At 38.2% G+C, this 20,038-nt stretch overlaps 4 protein-coding genes across 27 annotated transcripts in view; 2 read left to right on the top strand and 2 right to left on the bottom strand.

The window, feature by feature from the left end:
* The window catches only part of LOC126372093 (von Willebrand factor A domain-containing protein 8), a 240,443-nt gene that overhangs the window by 86,177 nt on the left and 134,228 nt on the right, over positions 1-20,038 (bottom strand). The window lies entirely within an intron of this gene.
* On the top strand, positions 112-2,412 carry LOC126372163 (transcription factor HES-4-like). Its single transcript, XM_050017804.1, has 3 exons — positions 112-268; positions 861-956; positions 1,220-2,412. The coding sequence occupies exons 1-3, from the start codon at positions 185-187 to the stop codon at positions 2,306-2,308; spliced, it is 1,269 nt and encodes a 422-aa protein (XP_049873761.1). The 5' UTR covers positions 112-184; the 3' UTR covers positions 2,309-2,412.
* On the bottom strand, positions 2,676-14,648 carry LOC126372094 (centrosomal protein of 131 kDa). Its single transcript, XM_050017638.1, has 16 exons — positions 14,489-14,648; positions 14,134-14,242; positions 10,915-13,117; positions 10,741-10,830; positions 10,457-10,586; positions 10,112-10,219; positions 9,624-9,782; positions 9,423-9,467; positions 9,116-9,321; positions 8,549-8,685; positions 8,317-8,405; positions 8,017-8,228; positions 6,784-6,896; positions 5,666-5,724; positions 5,227-5,369; positions 2,676-4,317 (listed from the first exon to the last, which is right to left on the bottom strand). Exons 1-16 carry the CDS (start codon positions 14,621-14,623, stop codon positions 4,182-4,184), a joined length of 4,074 nt encoding a protein of 1,357 aa, XP_049873595.1. The 5' UTR covers positions 14,624-14,648; the 3' UTR covers positions 2,676-4,181.
* LOC126372105 (perilipin-4) overlaps positions 15,101-20,038 on the top strand; it is a 30,801-nt gene continuing 25,863 nt past the window's right edge. For all 24 annotated transcript variants that reach the window (XM_050017657.1, XM_050017658.1, XM_050017660.1 and 21 more), the window contains exon 1: positions 15,101-15,342. In XM_050017657.1, coding sequence (XP_049873614.1) covers positions 15,324-15,342 — 19 coding nt within the window. In that variant the 5' untranslated portion in view covers positions 15,101-15,323. The remainder of the gene's footprint in view (positions 15,343-20,038) is intronic.

Genomic DNA, 20,038 nt, shown 5'->3' on the forward strand with positions numbered 1-20,038 from the left:
TATATTATCCAGGTACAACTTTTGAACAGGATGAATAAGGATATGGAACATTTTGAAATTTACTCGTTACGAAGTGTAGGAACTTTAACATTGCGTTACTGGACACCGTACGGGGTGGACGTGCCTACAGCCTTAACGGGGTAGGCAGGAGAGGATTTTAGTGTGTTTGTGAAGTGAAGTGACAATGCCGTGCAGTGAAGATGATGACTCTCAGAGTGGATTTATGTCGGAGCCTCCTCAGGGAATGTCCAAAGCTGAACTTCGGAAGGTGAATACATACGTACACATACATAAACTCACGCCTATTTCCCATCAGGGTAAGCAGAGACTATGAAATTCCAAATGAATGAATGAATTTAGTTTTTTTTTTGGGAAGTGAATATAGATGGATAATTTTAGTTTTTAATATAAGCCTCACTATTTACTTGATAGCCTACGCAATCCAGTACTTATCTGACAGATAGACTATCAGACAATTTGTCAGGAAGTGGTAGAGCAGGGCAAGTCTTCTTCATCAAACGTTTTGAAACTTAAGCACCTACTTACCTAGTTGATCAAATATTACGCAATTTGTGTTATGACCTTAAGTGTCCGAAGGTTTCTTGCTGCACTTTTGGGGTAAAAAAGAACCTATTGACGGAATCAGAGCGATATTAAATTAAATCACTTTTTCCATGATGAAATGGCTTAAATGGTTCGTGCGAATCACAAAACATACGTTAAACATAAACAACCTATATCGTCTCACAGCTGGACCTATCACAGCCAGCCAGATTCTTAAATTAGATCTTCTTTTTCTACAGTAAGCCATTACAGTAAAGACTTACATAAACATTGACAAAATAACTGCGTAATTTCAGACGAACAAACCGATAATGGAGAAGAAGCGGCGCGCGCGCATCAACCACTGCCTCAACGAGCTCAAGGACCTCCTCATGGACGCCATGGATAAAGACGTAAGTTGAATCGTATCTTCACGTAACGTATTTAGACGTTGGCTTTTGAGCAATATATGACTAGTAATATTTAATATTATTTCTATCTAGAAATAACTCAGTCAGTAGGCTTAACCTTAAGCTCCTAAAAGACAACTTGAATTCTTACTTGTCATCGGAATCCTAAGGTGGATATGCTACACCGTTTGGTGATAGAACTTAACTTGAAGAGTTAACCAATAAGATTCCAACAAGAAGCATCTAACACCTTATTCTCCTTCCAGCCGACGCGTCACTCCAAGCTGGAGAAGGCAGACATCCTGGAACTGACTGTGAAGCACCTTCAAACCCTGCAGCGACAACAGCTCGCGGCCGCCATCGCCGCCGACCCTGCTGTGCTCCACCGGTTTAAAGCTGGCTTCGGAGACTGCGCGGTCGAGGTTAGGAGGTACCTCTCCAGACTAGCGAGCGTACCAACAGGGCTGAGACACCGCTTGGGGAATCATTTGAATACTTGCCTCTCTGGCATGCAAAGGTTAAACCCAGAGTTCAGAGACCCACCTCTAGTGCCAGACCCGCTAAGGCTAGACGATGAAAGACCAAGCGCCTTTCACTTCGTAAGGTCCACCAAGCCACACAGTCCGCCACTAAGCCCTCTATCCTGTGACTCCGCCTGTGACTCTTCAACTGAACTCGAGACTCCCCCACGACCGGTGCAAACATTCCCCTTCCCCACTCCTCCTAGCAGATCCGCGTCAGACCAAGACTCAAGCCCAGAAACACAAAAACCAACAGTATCCTCCACGACGATATCACCAGAAACGCTAAAGCAAGAAGCTTTAAGGAACAAAAAATACATGGAGCCGTTGTCAATAGTCATCGATGTGGAGAACTATAAAATTGGCATCGACGCGTCACCTAAGAGAGCAGTGGATTATTCCATGAGGAACAAACTCAAAAGACCAGTGGTTGACTTGATGGGACCGGCTCCGAAAGTCGTAAGAATAGAACCAGAAAGAACGGTTACCATCCCGGAAAGAATACCCGATCATAGGGAAAGATTGAGCCCGGAAAAATCTTCTGCGTTTAGGAAAGTCCCAGAGAGAGTACCGTTTCAGGAAAAGAAGTTTACTTTACCGGAGAGTATCACAACTCCGAACGTGGCGCCTGCGCGGTCCATGCCATTTATCCGAACCGTGATCAGTCATACAGCTGAGTCGTTGGCGCAGTCTTCAAATGTATTTGTAAAGGAAGAAAATTCTTCAGCTGTGGTAAAGAAAGAGGAGAAAATAGAACCGAAAACAGAAGCCGACAGCTCGCGGGCGCCGGCGCAGGGCGGTTCTGGCGCGTCAGAAATGTGGCGTCCTTGGTGACATCCATAGAAGACAGATTGTATATACGTATTTTCCAAATGACGAAGGAATTATATCAAAAGAGCTTAAACTAGTTGAAACCGCGCCAGGGTTTATCCCTAAATATTTATAGAACTATAAGGAGGAAAATGCCGTCTTCATGGTTAAAATATTTGTTTAATTTTAATTTCCTTCGATTAAAAGAGTGATTTTATAGCTTTAAGAATTTACCTTTGTGGTATACCAGTTTTTATACAGTTATTAAAATATTTTTTTTAACCTGTTTGGAAGATTTTATTTCTACGTATTCTCTAGGTAAGTATTTATTTAGTAAAATGTACTGAAACATTGTGTTATTCCAAAAATATAGTTTATTAATTGGCAAGCACATCACAGCGTATTGTAAACAATCAAAGATATGTGACATCTCTCCTAGAAGCAAAAACTCTACCACACGATTAGCAAAGTGCATTACATCGACACAAGACAATAAATTAATAATAAATAATAACAAATAGTTAGATAATAGGGTAGTTTCTAACTGGTCAAATCAGTTACTTTTCACTAAACGTCAAAACGCGAAATGACGATGGAATTTGTATGAAAAAGCATCCTGTGACGTCGTAGAAAAACATGACAAATTATTAAAATTCATAAATAATTATTTACTAATGAATAAATAAGAATTTCATAATTTATCTTTGACCTAGGAAACTATCCAATTATTTGACTGGACGGATATAAAGAGGCACAAATGTTGCAAAAAACAATGGCTACTTTTTATTAAAATATAATTACTAAGTACGACCGGAAGCAATCTTGAGAATTTTAGAGTTAACATAGGCTGGCCTGCAAAACTAAATACTACACTTTTATAATTTTGAATAAAAGTTATAGATTTAAAATAAAAAACTTTATATCAATATTTATTTATGTTTTTCGAAACTTTATCTTGTGTATTTTATAAGTTGTTATAATTTTAAAAGTATAATACTTAGTTTTGTAGACCACTGTATTATTATTCGAAACCGAAGAATTGTTCTTCTTCTTATCGTGTGGGTTGTGAGGTGGAATACCAACCTCATCAACTCTGGTGTCAGGATTATTACTGAGCCGTCATAGGCCCCTGACATGACTTATGTAACGACTACGTACTTAAATCAGTAAGTAATAACCGGGACCAACGGCTTAACGTGCCGAAGAATGATTTCAAACGCTTAGTTTTTTAAAGCTCAGAAGATTCTACTTATTTCGTTATAAAATCCTAATTGGCCGAGTACAGAATCGTGAAAAAAGCCTACGTACATATCTTAGAAATACTCATGAGTAATTTTCTTAGACCGGCCTAAGCACCTATTGAATGCTTGCTGCTCAGCCGCAAGCAGAACAATGTCCTGGTTTTTCTATCAAACTGTAATCTATAGCTTCTATGCTGGACTGAGAGCGAATTAAAAAAACATAGACACGTGCTGTCTTCCCGGGCATGTCGTAAAATCCAAATCAGTCAGCTATGTTTAACGGCGTGAGTTTATACAGGGTGTCAGTGAAAACTTTGAGGGATGATTCAGATCATAGTTCTGAGTTGATATCAAGTAGAATTTTCCGTCGCAAAAGTATGGAACTGAAAATAATTAAAAAAGACACTAAAATTTTCATGAATTTTCCGACAGGAAAATCTACTTGATATCAACTCAGAATCATGGCCTGAATCATCCCCCTCAGTATTTGTTACGATGTCACTAACACCCTGTAAATGAAACACGTTTATCTCGCATTCACGGTTCTGTGAGCAACGTGTTTAAAACCTTGGAAAAATTGCCACGTTAAGTGTTCACGAGACTTCATAAAACAGAGACAAGTGACGTATACTTCAAGAATGTACCACAAGTGGCCGTTACTTGTGCTTCAAGAAGTCCTTCCTCTGCTGCTGCAGCTTCTGCTCCAGCACGGCTATTTTCTCTTGGTACTTCGCCGCCTCGCGGGTGAGTGCCTGGATGGCTGAGTCCTTGCGCGCCACTGCTACTTTTACCCTGGTAAAGAGCGAATTATGAATAAACTAGCTGTTCTTCGATGCGATTTCGTTCGCGTGAAACCAAAGACAAAATAAAACAAAGTTTCATACAAACTTTGCCACCCCTTTTTACCCCTGTGGTAGATCCGACTAGTGGCCAGCTAATTCCGTCAACATGCAACAGATGGCGCCACATTTAATAATACAGTCTTGAAGCAGTCTTCACGACTGCTTTTCAACGCGACATCGAAGTTTACACAGCAAGACGCATATAAACAACTTTCAACGTAACACCGTTGGATCCTAGTCACACTACCAAGTTGTAGCTAGCGGGGTACTATGCTCAGTTCGGCAGCACATCCTCGCCGTCAAACCCCCTTGGGAGCTGAATTTCGCAAAATCCCGTCTTAGTGAGCACCTACGTCCTAAAACGAACCCCCATGCAAAGTTTGAGACTCCTAGCACTTGTAGTTTCTGAGATTTCATGATGAGTGAGTGACCTTTCGCTTTTAAATATATGTATATTGATGACTGTTTTTTTCATATAACATACATAAGCGACTCACAACATGGAATGTACGAGATACGCACAGAGGTGACAGAATTAAGTATAATACTCCGTATAGAACGGTAACAGTGGCTGCAAGTTGTCTTTGATTACTTGTGGCTCTGCCCACCCCATTAGGGATTACGGGCGTGAGTTTATGTATGTATGTGTATAGAACGGTAACTCTCCGCCCCGCACCAATTCGGGCGCCGACCTCACCCCCTCTGGGTCTTACTTTAGTCTTATGGCCGTAAGCTGCTGAAAAGTAAGAGGGAGAGTGTGCGGACTGTGTCTCGCTCGCACTTATGCGTTAGGTGACATACGGTAAGAATGAGATATTGTATCGAGCGGCCGATGACGATAGTAGGGGAAGCAACTTACTTGGCATAAAGTTGGTGCATCTGCTCCTCGTGGGTCCGTCTCATATCTTCCATCTCCCTCCGCAGTGCGTCTACCTTGCTGGCCCACGCTTGTTCGCTGCGCGCGCGCACCTCGTCCGATTGCTGTTCTAGCTGGATGTTCTTCTGTATGGGCAGTTATGGAGATATTAGTCTAAATGCTAGTATTAGAAACTATAGTATCCGAAACGGACTTGCACCAATGAGTTAACATTTGAGATTTTTATATACTTAGTTTATTGTATGTAACCTTCTGTATTATAATAATTCCGTGTGTGTTAATGGACAATAGAAGATACCCATCCAGTTCGGACTTTTATTTATAAAAGGAGGCCCGTCTCCTCATGTGCAATGTTAATGTTGTGTGTTGTAATGTATTGTGTGTGTTGTTGAGTGTTTGTTGTGTATGTTGAGTACATTACCTCTGTCAATATCTTGTTCCTGGTTTCCAGCTGAGAGATCGTTACTTCTAGTTCAGCACCTGCGTATAAAGATTAAATTTCAAAAACAGAACTTTCTATTACACATAGAACGCGTTTAGTTGTTTTACTACTTAGAGGAAATGGGTAGTTTCCGATTACTAAACAACAACAGATCTAAAGGTGACAAAAAAAGTGTTATTTTTCAATTTAACTTATTTATGAATTTTAATAAAGAAAAATGTAATAATAAGAGCGACATTTTATCACGTTTTTTATGACTTCACATGTTCCTTTTTCATACAAAACGTGTTTTGACGTTTATTAAAAAGTAACTAATTTGACTAATAGGAAACTACCCTACTGTGTCTTTTAATGACTTCACCAGGGGCCTGTTTTATAAAACTTACAATTGTAAATTACAATGACAATTCGGTGTTCATTACGTAGCTAATATGAAACTGCAAAATATTCGTGATCACACACTCCGGAATGTACATCAAATTGTCATTGTAATTTACAATTGTAAGTTTTGTTAAACAGGCCCCTGATGGGATTCACCAGTCATCATACAGCCTCGTATCCACTAGGCGACAATTTACGCGCAACACGGAACGCTCAACATGTACCTACAACAAAGTTGCGCAACAGTGGGCGACGTTGCCAGCAGAAGAGCAACATGTCGTGCGGCTTGTTGTGTATTAAGAGAGCATCGTTAGGTTGAGCATCAATTGTTGTCGAGTGGAGACGTGACGCGCAACTACACTAGTTCCTTTAGGAGGCCTGGAATCCTATAATACAGGGTATCCTAGTTTAGGTTCCAGCCTTTACACATGATCACCTGTTTTTGTTTAATCTAATGTCTAATGTACACCTTGTATCATGTTGTGAAGGAAATAAAAATATTTATTATTATATTATTTATTATTCCTTTGGCGACATGTTGTCAGCGACGTCAAGGACAGACGTGTAGTAGATGATGAAAAAGCCTAAAACTATAATGTCATTTGACATTTTCCATTCTGCTTTGATGTGGCCTTTTTAACCCCCAGCATGCCGCTCCATTACGGGTTGGTGGAGGATACATCAATATAATATTAGCATGTAAATAAAAAACGTACATCGGTCCTCAGTGTGTCGGATCCTCGCCTGAGCATCCTGGTATCGCCGCAGCGTGGCCTGCTCAGTCTCTCCCAGCTCCTTCAACTCCGCTTCGTATTGCTCTTTGTTCCTCCTGTTGAGGATATACACATTTTTTTTTCTGTAGCCTAATTAATGTCCCACTGCTGGGCAAACGCCTACCCCTTCTTTTTCCAACCCTCCCTGTCTTGGGTATCGTTCTGCCAAGTGTGCCGGAAGGCGTCCATAAAATTAATTAAAAAGTAAAAATTGTTTCTTGTCTTAGAAAAAGATCGACACAACAATGGATACTACGTATAGCTAGGACACACAAATGCTACAGAAGTATAACCCTGCTACCTGAACTAGGAGACCTGTATCTCAGGGAGCAGTGTTCAGTAATTACATCTTTTATAAGCTGAAGATGCGGACTAGCACCAATGACTTTCGAATGTATCTCAAGTACAGTTGTTACTAACACAGTTAGCTCGACCATTATAGACGGCGATACGGCTCACCACCTATCACGTTGGTCTAACAGAAAGCTCGATGAGGTGTGAGTACTTAGCTCATCTTGCAATGGATCTCTACCCCAATAGGCTAGTTTCCAACTAGTCAAATCAGTTACTTTTTACTAAACGTCAAACACGAAATTATTATGGAATTTGTATGAAAAAGCAACCTGTGTAGTCATAGAGAAAATGACGGACTTATTATTACGTTTTTCTTGATTAAAATTCGTAAATAAGTTAAATAGAAAAAAGAAAATGTTTTTCGTAGACAGATCTTAATGTGTCACGATTCGTTTTCTTTTTTCTATTTGTTGTTTTGACGTTTAGTTAAGAGTAACTGATTTGACTAGTTGGAAACTACCCTATTACGAAAGCGGCATAAAAGGCGAAGGTTTTTGGTAGGGCTGGCAGAAAAAGACCTAGAAGAACGTACATCGTCCAAATTAGGAAGGTTATTAAAGGTTTAGTACGATCTACTTTTAACCGGCGCGCGTGTATGAAACAATCGGTGAATATGGAGTAGGCAAGAGAAGTATTCCAGAATTTCAGAGTCTTCTGTTTACCCAGGTGGGAAATAGGCGTAGAGTTTATGTATATATAAACTATCCACATTGGTTAAACTGTCATCTGTCGAATTTATCAAAGACGACAAGATTTGTACATAAGATATAATTCTTTACCCGTTGTATATACCAAGGTAGTTGGTTTAAAAACATTTCTCACCTCAGTGCCTCCTGCAACTCCTTCCTCCCGGCCTGCGCCTCCGCCTCCATGCTCTCGATGGCCCTCTCGATCTCCCTGTCTCGCTCCATCTTGTGCTGCGCGGATATCTCTGTCACTTTCTTCTTCAACAACACCTGCTGTTCCGCTTCGAACTCTTTCTTGTATTGTTCGAACTTCTGTTCCATTTCTTCTTGCTTCTTCTGCATTGATTCCTATAAGAGCAAGAGATAGATAAACAACTTAATCTTGATTAATGTTGAGTTTGCTTTGATTCTGTATTTAAAAGTGAGATGGACTTACTTCTACTCTCTCTTTCTCTTTAGCAATCTCTTGTTCCATCTGCATTCTTTTCTCTGCTATTAAAGCTTCCTGTTCCTCTTTCCATTTTTCTGAAAGACATTCATACATGATTAATTAATTATATAATTCATCACTAATTTTTAATTAAATGAATTTGAGCAGTAGCTAATCAGGTGACTGAAAATAAAGTTCTGAAATAAAAAAAAATATTATGAAATATTTCCGTCCGTACCGATCTCGTCCCGCTGTGTGCGCTCGCGCTCCCCGAGCGCGGAGGCCAGCCGGTCGTTCTCTGCGCGCATCTCGGCTACAAGCCGCGTGCGCTGCTCCTGGTACGTCAGCTCTAACTCCAAGATCTGCTTCTCTAACCTGAAATTAATATCTTTATTACGTAAATACTGGACCTGACAAATCTTCAGGTTTAAGCTGGCCTTCTGAAAAACGGAATAACGCTAGGAAGATGATGAATATTAAGTAAATACTAAGAAGACGACTCTGTTCTTAGATACTACTAGAGCCTCTAACGAATTGAAGATCAGCCAGTTCAGTCTTATTGCCGCTCTGTCATCATTCAAAAGAAAACCCTTCCTGCGTTCAGGACAGGACAGTGTCTTACCAATATTCTCGTTTTGCAATCTAACGCAAGTTATAATCTTCACTAATCAGGTGAGAGTCTTTGATGAGCGTAGCCTCGTTCTCATATCCATCTGCTTCGCATGGAACATCTTCACGTCGTATATGTCCTCCAGCTCGATTGCATCCTGCTGCCCGTATCACTGTCTGCTGTAGGAACCCTCACCTGGAGCTGGCCAGCTGTCTTTCCTTGATGAGCGCCGACTCCTTCTCCTCTTCCAGGGTCCGCCGCAGCTCCTCCAGCTCGCTCGCGTGCTTGGCTTGCATCCTACCCGTCTGCTCCGCGTGGAACATCTTCAGGTCAGAGATCTCTTTCTGTTGTCTCTCAGCCATCTCTCGCAACTCCCCTTCTAAGCCTTTGACTGTTAACTCCTGGAATAAAAGTTTCGTTTGACTTTTAAGCTTAGGTGGTCGAGTGTGGTTGTGTGGAATTAGAACGTGTCAGAATATCTTTCATTGATTTTTACACTAACCTTAATTTTTTCAGCCTTCTGACGAACCCATCGCTGTCTTGCAACCTGCGATTATATGACATACGTATATATTAGTATGACATTTCATCTACTTCGATATTTTGGTTCAAACCCCAAAAGATTTGTCAATGACAATTAATTTATTTACGAGAGGAAGAAGATTGATACTTTCTAGTAGTATGGAAATATAAACGACATCACCTGTTGCGCGGCAGCCATCTTGTCGTGCTGATTGCGCAGTTCCAGCTTGTATCGCTCCTCCAGCGCCTGCGCAGACCGCTTCCAACGCTCCTCTAATGACCGACGTTCATCCACCAGCTGCTCTATGCGGTGGTTCAACGTCTTCTTGTCATTTATCAACTGGAAAGATGATGACAAGTTTGCGGAGACTGTTGACAGGTAAAGGCATGGCTAGATGTGTTAGTACAATTTAAAGTATGTATTGTAGTAACATTGACACTGCAGTAGTTTTAGGCGGATGAGACGTTCGTTATGTAAAAATTGACGATTCAAAGTGTAACTATGTTACCTACTGAATAAAGATATTTTTGAATTTTAAATTTTGTCACTAGGTTCACGAATTATCCCATTGATTCAGTCATGTAGTGACTAGTGAACGACACCCGAAGGAAATCTACAAGAAGACACGTCATAAAGGATTCAGTGTTAGTCATATCCTTAGGACGTACCTGATCTATGAAGTTCTGATGCCGTTTGATAGTCTCTTCACACTCTTGCTTCACTTTCGCGATGTTGCGATGCGATTGCTTCTCCAAGGTGCTCACTTTGCTTATCATCTGGAACAGTTAAAATAACTTACTTTTACATAAACAGAAAAATAATCTGATATTATATTCTTTTTCTTTGTCTCGGATGGCTTTTCGTATTCTTTGAAATTTGACGTCCCATCGTGGTGAAAGAATTGGGAAATCTACTCGGGACGCTTTCGCAGATGTACTATTTGCTAACGTAAAAGATCAAACATTAGGAAAGAAATATTTCCATTTTTTATAATTAGAAATTTGTACTGTTACCTGCTCCTTATGATTGGTCAAACTTTCTTGCAGCAGAGCAATGCAGCAAGATCTCTCTTCCAATTGTAACGATGCGGTGACCAGCCTCTGAGCCAGCTCTGTTTGTGGCAGTTTCAGTAGAGCTTCCAGCCTGAAATTAACTTCTGATATATATTCTCAAAATTCAATTGTTCGGGGAACACGCGAAAGTAATTTTGATTTTTTTGATTGATTGTATTGTGTCCAAAAATTGGATTCCTGGAACACTATTGAACTGTACTTTTACAATTAAGTACCTAACTTACTTCGGTATCGTTTGTGGAGTAGAAGTGGTGACTACATTTAAAGCATCATTGGCACTTTGCTCCACTTTCTCTAAGAATTCAAATATTTCCCTGAAACAAATATATTTGAACATAAGCACAGATTACTGTTTATACAAATAGTTTAAATTATTAAAAAACAAAATTAGAACTTACGTAAAATTGTCTTTTGGAGTAGAGGGTCTTTCTTCCTTAACCTCAGTTTCTGGAGTCTCTGGTATATCCGCTCTCGAGACAGAGGTCACCGGATTATCCCCATAACTTTCGATTTCTTTAAGCATAGAGTAGATATCCAATACAGTAGACTTTGGATTCAACTCCTTTACTCTATATGATTCACTTTCAACTGATATGTTTGTGGCTGAAGATGCCGGGGTAGCAGGTGTTAGATTTTCTACTGGCCTCATTATAGTGTCAGCACGTTTTGGGCTGCTGCTGGCACGAGGTGAGTTGGATTCAGCAGTTGTTTGTGCTAATTGATGAGATTCTTTAGAAGAGTCTGCATGATGGTCTATATCAAGAAGCCTCGGGGAAGGTGCGGAGAGAGACATCCAAGAGTCTATGTCTTTATCGTTCTGAACGCTCTCAATCCTAGCACTCATCGGAGCGCGTAGAGTAAACAAATTCTTTTGAGTTTGATTTCTAATATTTACTGCTTTAGGCATTTGTCCTGTGTTTGTTTTTGTTGTGGTGTTTTTATTATTCCAATCCTGTTTAAAAGATGCAAGACTCGCTTCTGCTTTCGCAAAAGCGTTACTCAACTTTCTGTCATATTTATTCATACTTTTGGGCAAATAATCTTTACTGTAATCGCCTTCTTTTACTTTTAAATAGTTCTGTATCAATTCCTTGGTTGATACTTTGGATATGTCACTCTTAGTAGCGTCAAGAGAATTTTTGTTTTTGTCGATATCTATGATATTAGAATCCTGTGAATTTTCACTAGATTCAAGTTTATCTTCAGAAAAACTGGAATGTTGTTCGAACATTTTATCAATATTGAGTGGAGTCGGAGATATCGCATCAGTTTTTATGTCTTTTAGTGTAAGTTCATGCAAGTTGTTTATAGCTTCAAGTTCCTTTTTGTAGTCTTCAATTACTTTAGAAGTGTATGCTTTGGTACTACTGTTAAGTAAGTATGAAGGATAGTCAGAATTTTCATTATCGTTTTCAGTTTTCTCGACTGCCTCTATTTCACTTGCAGCGGGTATGTTTATATCAGTGGTATTTGGTGAATTTTGTGGCGGTAAAGCGACGTGGCCTTCTTTCTTTAGGAAGAAATCTTTGTACAACAATCTGCTGTGGTTTAAAGGTTCTGCCCATTGGCTATTCTTGTCAAGTGGGAATGTCTTATGATAGTTTTTATCGTTACTATTGTTACTGGAAATACTATCTAGACTCTTAGGTTGATCCAAAATCTTGTTTTGAGAATTAGACTTTTTCTGAGATGTGCTGGGTAGCGAATAATTGTGTCTATAGTTTTTGTCATCATTAGCTCCACTGTCGGGATAACCGGAATCTTTTGACGATGAATCCGTAGCTATTGCTGTACTAGACAGTTTAGTTTTGAAAGGCTCCAGAGAAGTCGAATGAAAGTCATCGTAGAAACTATTGTACGTTTTTGGTTCGTTTATAAAGTTTTGCGTATTCGGATAATCCTCATCTTTAGAATCCACAACGTAAGTATTCCGACCAGTTAAATTATCATCTGCCATCTCATCTTTCTTTGTGTCTTCTGGAGATAAGCTGGACATTCTTTGTGAAGTGCTTTCAATGTCTTGAGTGGATTCCTCTTCGACTAATGAGAGCTGTTGCTTAGTGAGTGTTAGGCGACGAGAGTATGTGTCTATAGCTTGTTCGACTTCAGCTTGAATGTTGGACGATCCGAAGGAGACTCGTCCAGCTATGTCCTCATCTTTTCGTTTCATGTCTAAGGGAATGAAGTATGAGTCATAAGAGCGTCTTTTGAACGACGGGCTCCGCTCAAGTAAATCTCTACTTCTACTCGGCGATGGTACTCTTTGCGGTCTTTCAGTTATTTTCACCTCCAAACCATACTCGGTACTAGGTTTGTCTTCCCCTGCACCATCCATTTGCTTTCTACCTTGCTCTCTTGCTTTCTTGGCTATGTTCCTGTACTTCAAAGTGTTCTTGTTAGAAAGAGTTTTGGGTTTCGGTCCCAGTTGTGCTCTGGCCTTTATTTTAGTTCCTAGACTAATAAATGTGTCTTCCGAACCATAATCTGATGCATTACTACATATTTCTTTATCCTTATTTAGTGTCTGATTATTAACAGATTTGGTATCTCCAAGTAATTCCGTTGTTGGGGGAACAATCTTAATTGTAGTAATAGGATAGTCTGAAAAAGAAATATACCAATACTTTAGCTTAATAAATAGATTAGTAAAGAAAAATCACAATAAAAATATTGAAGAAAAAAGACTTTACCAATTAAAAAGACTGAGTATGTGACTACCTAATTATTATTACACCAGTACAACTATTTTCATTATTTAGCATTGTAGGTATAATTGAAGGGTACATACTAAATTTGCATTTATGTTTGGGTCATAGGCTAGCCCCCTATTACATGGGACATAAACATAGCTTGCGAGGAGTGGGTCTATAGAGGTAGGCAGAGTATACACCTCAGGGATACAGCCGTTATGTTATGTTCTTACCAGAGTGGATGGTTTGTCTCCGAACAGGACCGGGTGGAAAAGAAGGATGGGGGTAAGGGTTCTGTCCAGGGAGGCAAAAACTAGAATCTAGCAAAAGAGAGAAAATCAAATCAGTTATGATAATAGTCTTCCTTTAAATTATATACCTATTTACTTTATTAAAAACTCAAATGTAATAGAAGCTTCAGTAATAACTTGTTTTAGAATCATTTCAGACCTTTACCTACCCTCACCTTTACCTTTATTGTACCATGTTTTATGAGCAAATAAATAATTTTGAATTATTTTTTTTGACTGATACTGCAACCTATTAATTGGTACCTACCTAATCTGAGCTCAGAACCTGAGAAAGCAAATTACATGGGAGCAATTTAAATGGATATGAAGAGGCAAGTTTCGGGGAGGGACTGGTATGATTTATTTATTTTATTTATTGCACCATCCTGCTTTTTTTGACCTGACTTATTGTAGATTTGCCAGAGATGGCATTAACTACTTGGCCAAAAACCATCCTTTCTAATACATCAACTTCTTTCACCCTACCAGGCGTGAAGAAATTGCTGTTTAGCAATAAGGTCGCCTATTTATTTTTTAATCTGTTTGTACCAGCCCTATATAATATTTGTGCAATAAAGTATTAATGATTGATTTCTTACAAGAGGATGTTTATAGAATTATAGCAACTATAACTCACCGCTATACTGTAGTAGATCTGAACTGAATGTATTGAAGAATGATCTCGTAGAGGGCGGCCGTTCTTTTGTATCCGCTGAAAAAGGCCTTTTGAATCTTTCTTGTGTGTCCTAAAAATGAAAATTATAATTTTAATGTTTACATTTTAATATTGTAAACGAGATTGTAACGAAATATCAGCTTCAGGGATTCGTTGTGATGGACTACTAGTGTTTACGTATTATTTGAATTAATGAAGAAAATATTATTTTAGCTCATCAAGCACAAAGTTCTGATTAAGCAGACGAGAAATGTTACTTGAATCAGCACTAAAAGAAATATTACTTTATTATTAATTAATAATTAAATACGCTTACCGGAGTAAAACCCGAGTTTTGCAAGGCAGACCGGGGGCGATTACGAATATTTTTCCTGTCGTCTTTTTTCTTGCTTCTGTATGAGAGGTTTACGGGAGAGCCCAGCAGCCGCAGGTTGGGGTTATCCTTCGACATTTCACCCACATTCCAGCACCGAACCACTGGGAACTATTGGCCAAACTCGCTTGGAATATTTTCGCAAGTTTTCATTCCGTCTAAAATTGTTTGTTGTTAGAAAACCGTTGCTAGGCAACGGGGGTTTATTCTCAAGATCAACCTTATTGGAATCGGCTGTGCTCTGTCAATTCAGTAAATATGTTTTTGATAAAATAAAATAAATCATAACTAAAAGTCATAATTTAAATATATGGAATCAACATTTACATAAATATTGAATAGAAATGCATGAATATGCAAAGTTGGGTATACCGGAAGTGTAACAGAATAGCCCCCTTTTTTTTTTTTTTTTTTTATAAGGGTTATGGCCTGGAGAATAGCCCCCTATTTGTTGACGATGTTGTCAGTGTCGAAAATAAGACAAAATGGTAGAATTTGTATGTAAGTCTTCCAAAAGTAAGGCAAGCAACAACGAAACGCGGTTGACGTCATCGATAAAAATACGACACAGACTCACGACTGCGAAGTTCGTGAATGCAAGTTTCACCCGCACCGGTCCCTAGTTAAACCTTGAAGATATTTCCGACCGGATTTCGCCGCGAAGTTGTACGTGTTTTTGGATTTGTGTAACATTCTAGTGCTTTTAAATACATTAAGTTAATAGTGACTTCATTTTAAAATATATTTTGTGTTATTGTGTCTCATAAAAAAAGTCAAAATGTTCAGTTCAATCGCGGGTGAGTCTTCTTTTTCATAATTTTAATTTTGTATTTTATAGTCTTAATCAAGTTATAAAGTACTTACATAACTCTAATTTTTACATAAATAAGTTCAATAAGCTAAAAACAATTCATAAAAAATAATTTTATTTTTATACCTAGACATAGGTACCTATGTAGGTAAGTATCATTTAAATGTCATAATATTACTTATACCTAAATTGTAAATTTTCACTCTTTTCGTAACTACGAAAAAATGTACGAAAAATTCCTACATAAAAATCCTACCTACCTACTTAAATAGCTAGTTTTTAAAACACTGGCATGCCGCACCTACCTACTACCTATAGCGTTTAAGGTGATTCGTTTTCCATACAAAAGTTGATGCAGTGCTACAGGAAAACGGATAGAGGAATATTGTTATAAAACCGATAAATAGTAATATTTTGGTGTATTATTTTCGCAAACTAACAAAAATTTAGGGTCCGAATACGAGAAGTACCATATTTCAGACCCTCAATTTTGATCAATTCTACATTTGTAGTGGTGCAGATTACAGTGTATTTGCTGAGCGTGTAGAGGTGTCAATGTTAGTTTGTGTGCGTGATAGTTTTTTTTTTTTTCTAAAGGCTTTGACTACTTGACAAGTGTAATAGAATGTCAGTGACAATTTATAAAGAGATTTTGTATGAAGAGAATAAATATAAATAAAAAACTAAAAATACTACAATCTGAGAAAAGGAATATTGGAAAAATATTTTTGTAATAACGTATCTTATTTAAACATTTTTAAATAATGGGTAAATACCGTGTTTTAAAAGAGGACATATATTATAATAAAAAATCAATACATAAAATGAAATGGCTGTATGGGCATAGTTCCCTTTGCCTTACCCTTCGGGGAAAACCAAATCAAAAAAGAAGTTGTTGCATTTGCCGGCCTAAATAGTAGTCATTTATAATTAATTGTTTTTCCATCCAACATACAGATTTATTTATATTCTCTTTGCCGCGGACTTTTTGGTGGGACCGGGAACGGGAAGGTTGCTTTCTTCATTGAATAATCTAAATAATCAATACGAAGTGGTGTTTTGTGGTTAATGATCACATTAGTCGGAAAACATTCCCGATAGTATTATTAAATCGGAATATTCAATAAACAAAGTGTACCTATCTATTTTCGCTTTGCGCCAACAAGCCGCTTACTTCGTTTGGGGTTCGGAGTAGGAGTCTGCTCCGAGGGTGGGGGCTTAGGTTTCATCATTTCATTAATCATCATCAAGAAAAAAAAACACAAGACATGGCTGTATGTTCATAGTTCCCTTTGCCTTGCCCTTTGGGAAAAAAAATAAGATAAATTTTGAAATTCTTATGTATAATAAACAAACATCACAGACATCATGACAGATCTAATACTAAATAAAATCTTTTTTCTTTTTTCTATTTGACTTATTTATGAATTTTAATCAAGAAAACGTGATAATAAGTTCGACAGCAACCAGTTCAGGTCCCCGAAACAGCCCATTTCAGGCCGCGTATATATGGAAATACTACTTCAATACGTCCCAGCCTCGTCTTTTTTTAACGTCCTCGTTATAAAAAGACGTACTAACCTGAACTAACTAACCTAACAATAAACACCACGCGTAAATATATGTCCAGAAATGCGCTGTGAGTCGTCTGGACTGGGCGCGAAAACAACATAGAATTCGATTAGGTGCTAAGTGTCCCGCATGCTATCACCAGCTGTCACTGACATACGTATGAAGTCCCGCGGATTTTATTGGAACTAAATGACAAGTCATAATAATTATATGCGGATACTGCGACATCAGCGCCGTGCTTGCGGGACGTCCTGAAGCGCTATTACATCTTTCAAACGCGATGCGACAAAGTTTGAACCTACGCAATTTAGGAAAAATCTACCTTATTATTACTGTACTGTGTTCGTTATTTGTAAAATCATACAATACATATACACAATTCTTTATACACAATATAATTATTATGACATATTGTGGACTTTTCGGTATACCTACAAAAAAGGAACAATTCAACCATACGTTGTTTTGTTATATCTCAATGGGCTCAGGCAGCGTTTTCGCTGAAAGCTCCAAGTCGGCTATATTTGTAACGATAATTATGTTTGACATTCATCATCATTTTTGAACCATTTTATACAAAAAAAATACTTGTATAAATTATAAACCCTAAAGCACGCCCATGAATCACTCTACTCATTGGTGAAAACCGTATGAAAATCCGTTCAGTAGTTTTTTAGTTAGCCGCATGTTCACTGATGCGATTACTGCCTGTTAGAATTTTACAAAATAAAAAATACGGAATTTACGGAAGGTACTTTAGTGCAAAGTAAATTATTGTATACTTAATTATAATATTATTGATAAAAGTGATAATTTTTGAAAATTCCGTAACAAATAGACGGGTTCGCCAAATTCAATTGTAAAAAAAAATACAAAAAGTAAAAACAATTAAAACATGCAGTTGGGTTTGAACCGTGAACCTTAAGAATGGCGGCTACTGCTTTACCAAATGCGCCATTTAGAAGTTAGAAGTAGACTTCAAATTATGCATCTCTTTTAATAGCTAACCTAGTTCGCATGTGTGTGTGACAGCTTCGTGTTTGTACACAAATTGAAATGACACCAACTTTTGATGCAATGTTTCAATATGATATCTTCAGTAAATACTTCAAAATTGTAGCTTAACTTAAAGATAATGTATGTAAGATTTCGCCACCTAACATTTCACTGGGTCAGAACTCAACACTAAACGAATAAATGGAAAAAAATACGAAAACTGCAGAAGTAACGCCATCTACTGACGCAGCGTTACCTAGCTGACTGAAACACATCACCTTAATGTAGAAAAGTAATATTACCTACCAGTAGGTAGGTATTCATGACAAATATGATCTGCATAATCCTATAGACATTATGAGCGTGAGTTAGGTATATAGGCATATACGTAAGTAAAATATTAAACCGTATTCATTGAATGAAGTAGAGTTAGCAGCTATTAAAATTAGTCACTTAAGAAACGTAACATAATCGTCACTATTTCTGTAGATGCATCACTAAAATGGCATAATTTTAAATTAGCTACATTTCACTGTAGATTTTTCTAGCGTACCTACGTAGACGGCACCTACTTCAGCTTTTCTAACTTGTTTTTAAATTAGATTTTTAATTATAACTCTTAATGAAAGTAGAAATAGGTAGGTATTGGTACTACCTCTACTCTGCCTAAATACCTACACTACAGGACATAACCTACATTTCACATAAGTAAATTTATTTTCCCCTAATTTTCTTGCATGATTTTTAACTTACTTACATGTAGTTAGGTTCCACCTAGATATGTATTACGTTTAGCATTAGCTAAATCATGAAATGTTGGTACACTTTAACGATTATATTTCTATTAATAGATTGTTATCATTATCGAATAAAAACAAACTAATTAATGCTCCGAGGTTACAGAATCACTCAGTTGAGAGGTGCCATGATAAGTCGCAATGAAAAAAACGTCTCGTAAATTACGCGACCTAAACGGTTATTAAATGACTCATATCATGAGAATATTCCACGTAGAATTTGGTTTACTACGCCGCAAGTACACATTGGTATACACGACAATGTTGTTTTATGAACGTTGAAATATTGACGAGATTTTGCGCCGCAGCAGTCGCGTCTCGTATCCATTTGGCAATGGAGCCAAGAACTTAAGTTGCAGTGTTAATAATAATTCATGGGGAAGAGCGGATCCCGCTTTTATATCAGGGGCGGGGGGGGGGGGGGGGGGGGGGGTTCCACCAGGTCGCAGACAGTCTATCTCCGTAGAGAATTAAGTAGATAACATTGCAGTGGCCCCATGACACCCCCGCGCCCGCGTCCGCCCTTGAATTCTTGCCGTAATCAACCAGCAAATGACTTCGTAACCAAACCAAGTATTGATTCAATTTTATGGTTAGACTCTTATCTAAACCCGCGGGCCATCAGTACTGCGTAAGTAAGACGTATAATCGATTTGATTGCGGAGCAAGAAGCTTCTACGCAGTATTACGGAGGAAGTTTGAAAGAACCTTGACCCAATTTCTAAGCACCTCCTCCACCCATCCTGTACCTTCAGATTACCCCTCTGAAAGAGATCGAATGTGCTGACTCAATGTCGGAAAAATAACACGCAATACCGGGGGCTATTATGTGTCCAATGGTGCATTAATGTTTTACAATGAAAGTTCTCGTGTTTTATTATTTAGGTAGGTTTAAATCGATAAACAGTTAGCTTTCCCACGGCGTTGTAGACTAAATGATTCATATAAACTACAGTTGATATACCTGCTTATACATTAAAAAAATATATATATATAACATGTAGCCTTTGCCCAACCTCAAGAGTTTAAAGGCTAAATCTACGTCCAACTATGTCCATGTCAAACATCACGATAAGTAGATTCAGCAGTTTAGATGTGAAAACGCAAAAAAGAATCAGAGACAGACATTCACAGTTAATACAGTTATTAAATATAAACTTTAATAAGTTATAGATAGATAGTTAGATCATTGCAAGTAGACGCTAATGCAAAATTCTAGTACAAAATAAAAGCTGCACCACATGCGGCGAAGAGCGATGTAAAAAAGTATAAGACAAGGGACGAGAATGTTCCCAGAGCAGAAATGTTCCTGTTCTA

This window comes from Pectinophora gossypiella, chromosome 13 (assembly GCF_024362695.1).
Source record: "Pectinophora gossypiella chromosome 13, ilPecGoss1.1, whole genome shotgun sequence".
NCBI classification, from domain to species: Eukaryota; Metazoa; Arthropoda; class Insecta; order Lepidoptera; family Gelechiidae; genus Pectinophora; species Pectinophora gossypiella.

Coding starts and splice junctions, on each gene's coding strand:
- LOC126372163 (XM_050017804.1), top strand. CDS start 185: ATGCCGTGCAGTGAAGATGATGACTCTCAGAGTGGATTTATGTCGGAG. Junction 269..860: donor CCAAAGCTGAACTTCGGAAG/GTGAATACATAC, acceptor GCGTAATTTCAG/ACGAACAAACCGATAATGGA. Junction 957..1,219: donor TGGACGCCATGGATAAAGAC/GTAAGTTGAATC, acceptor TTCTCCTTCCAG/CCGACGCGTCACTCCAAGCT.
- LOC126372094 (XM_050017638.1), bottom strand. CDS start 14,623: ATGTCGAAGGATAACCCCAACCTGCGGCTGCTGGGCTCTCCCGTAAAC. Junction 9,783..10,111: donor ATCAGAACTTCATAGATCAG/GTACGTCCTAAG, acceptor TCATCTTTCCAG/TTGATAAATGACAAGAAGAC. Junction 5,370..5,665: donor GGAACAAGATATTGACAGAG/GTAATGTACTCA, acceptor CTGCCCATACAG/AAGAACATCCAGCTAGAACA.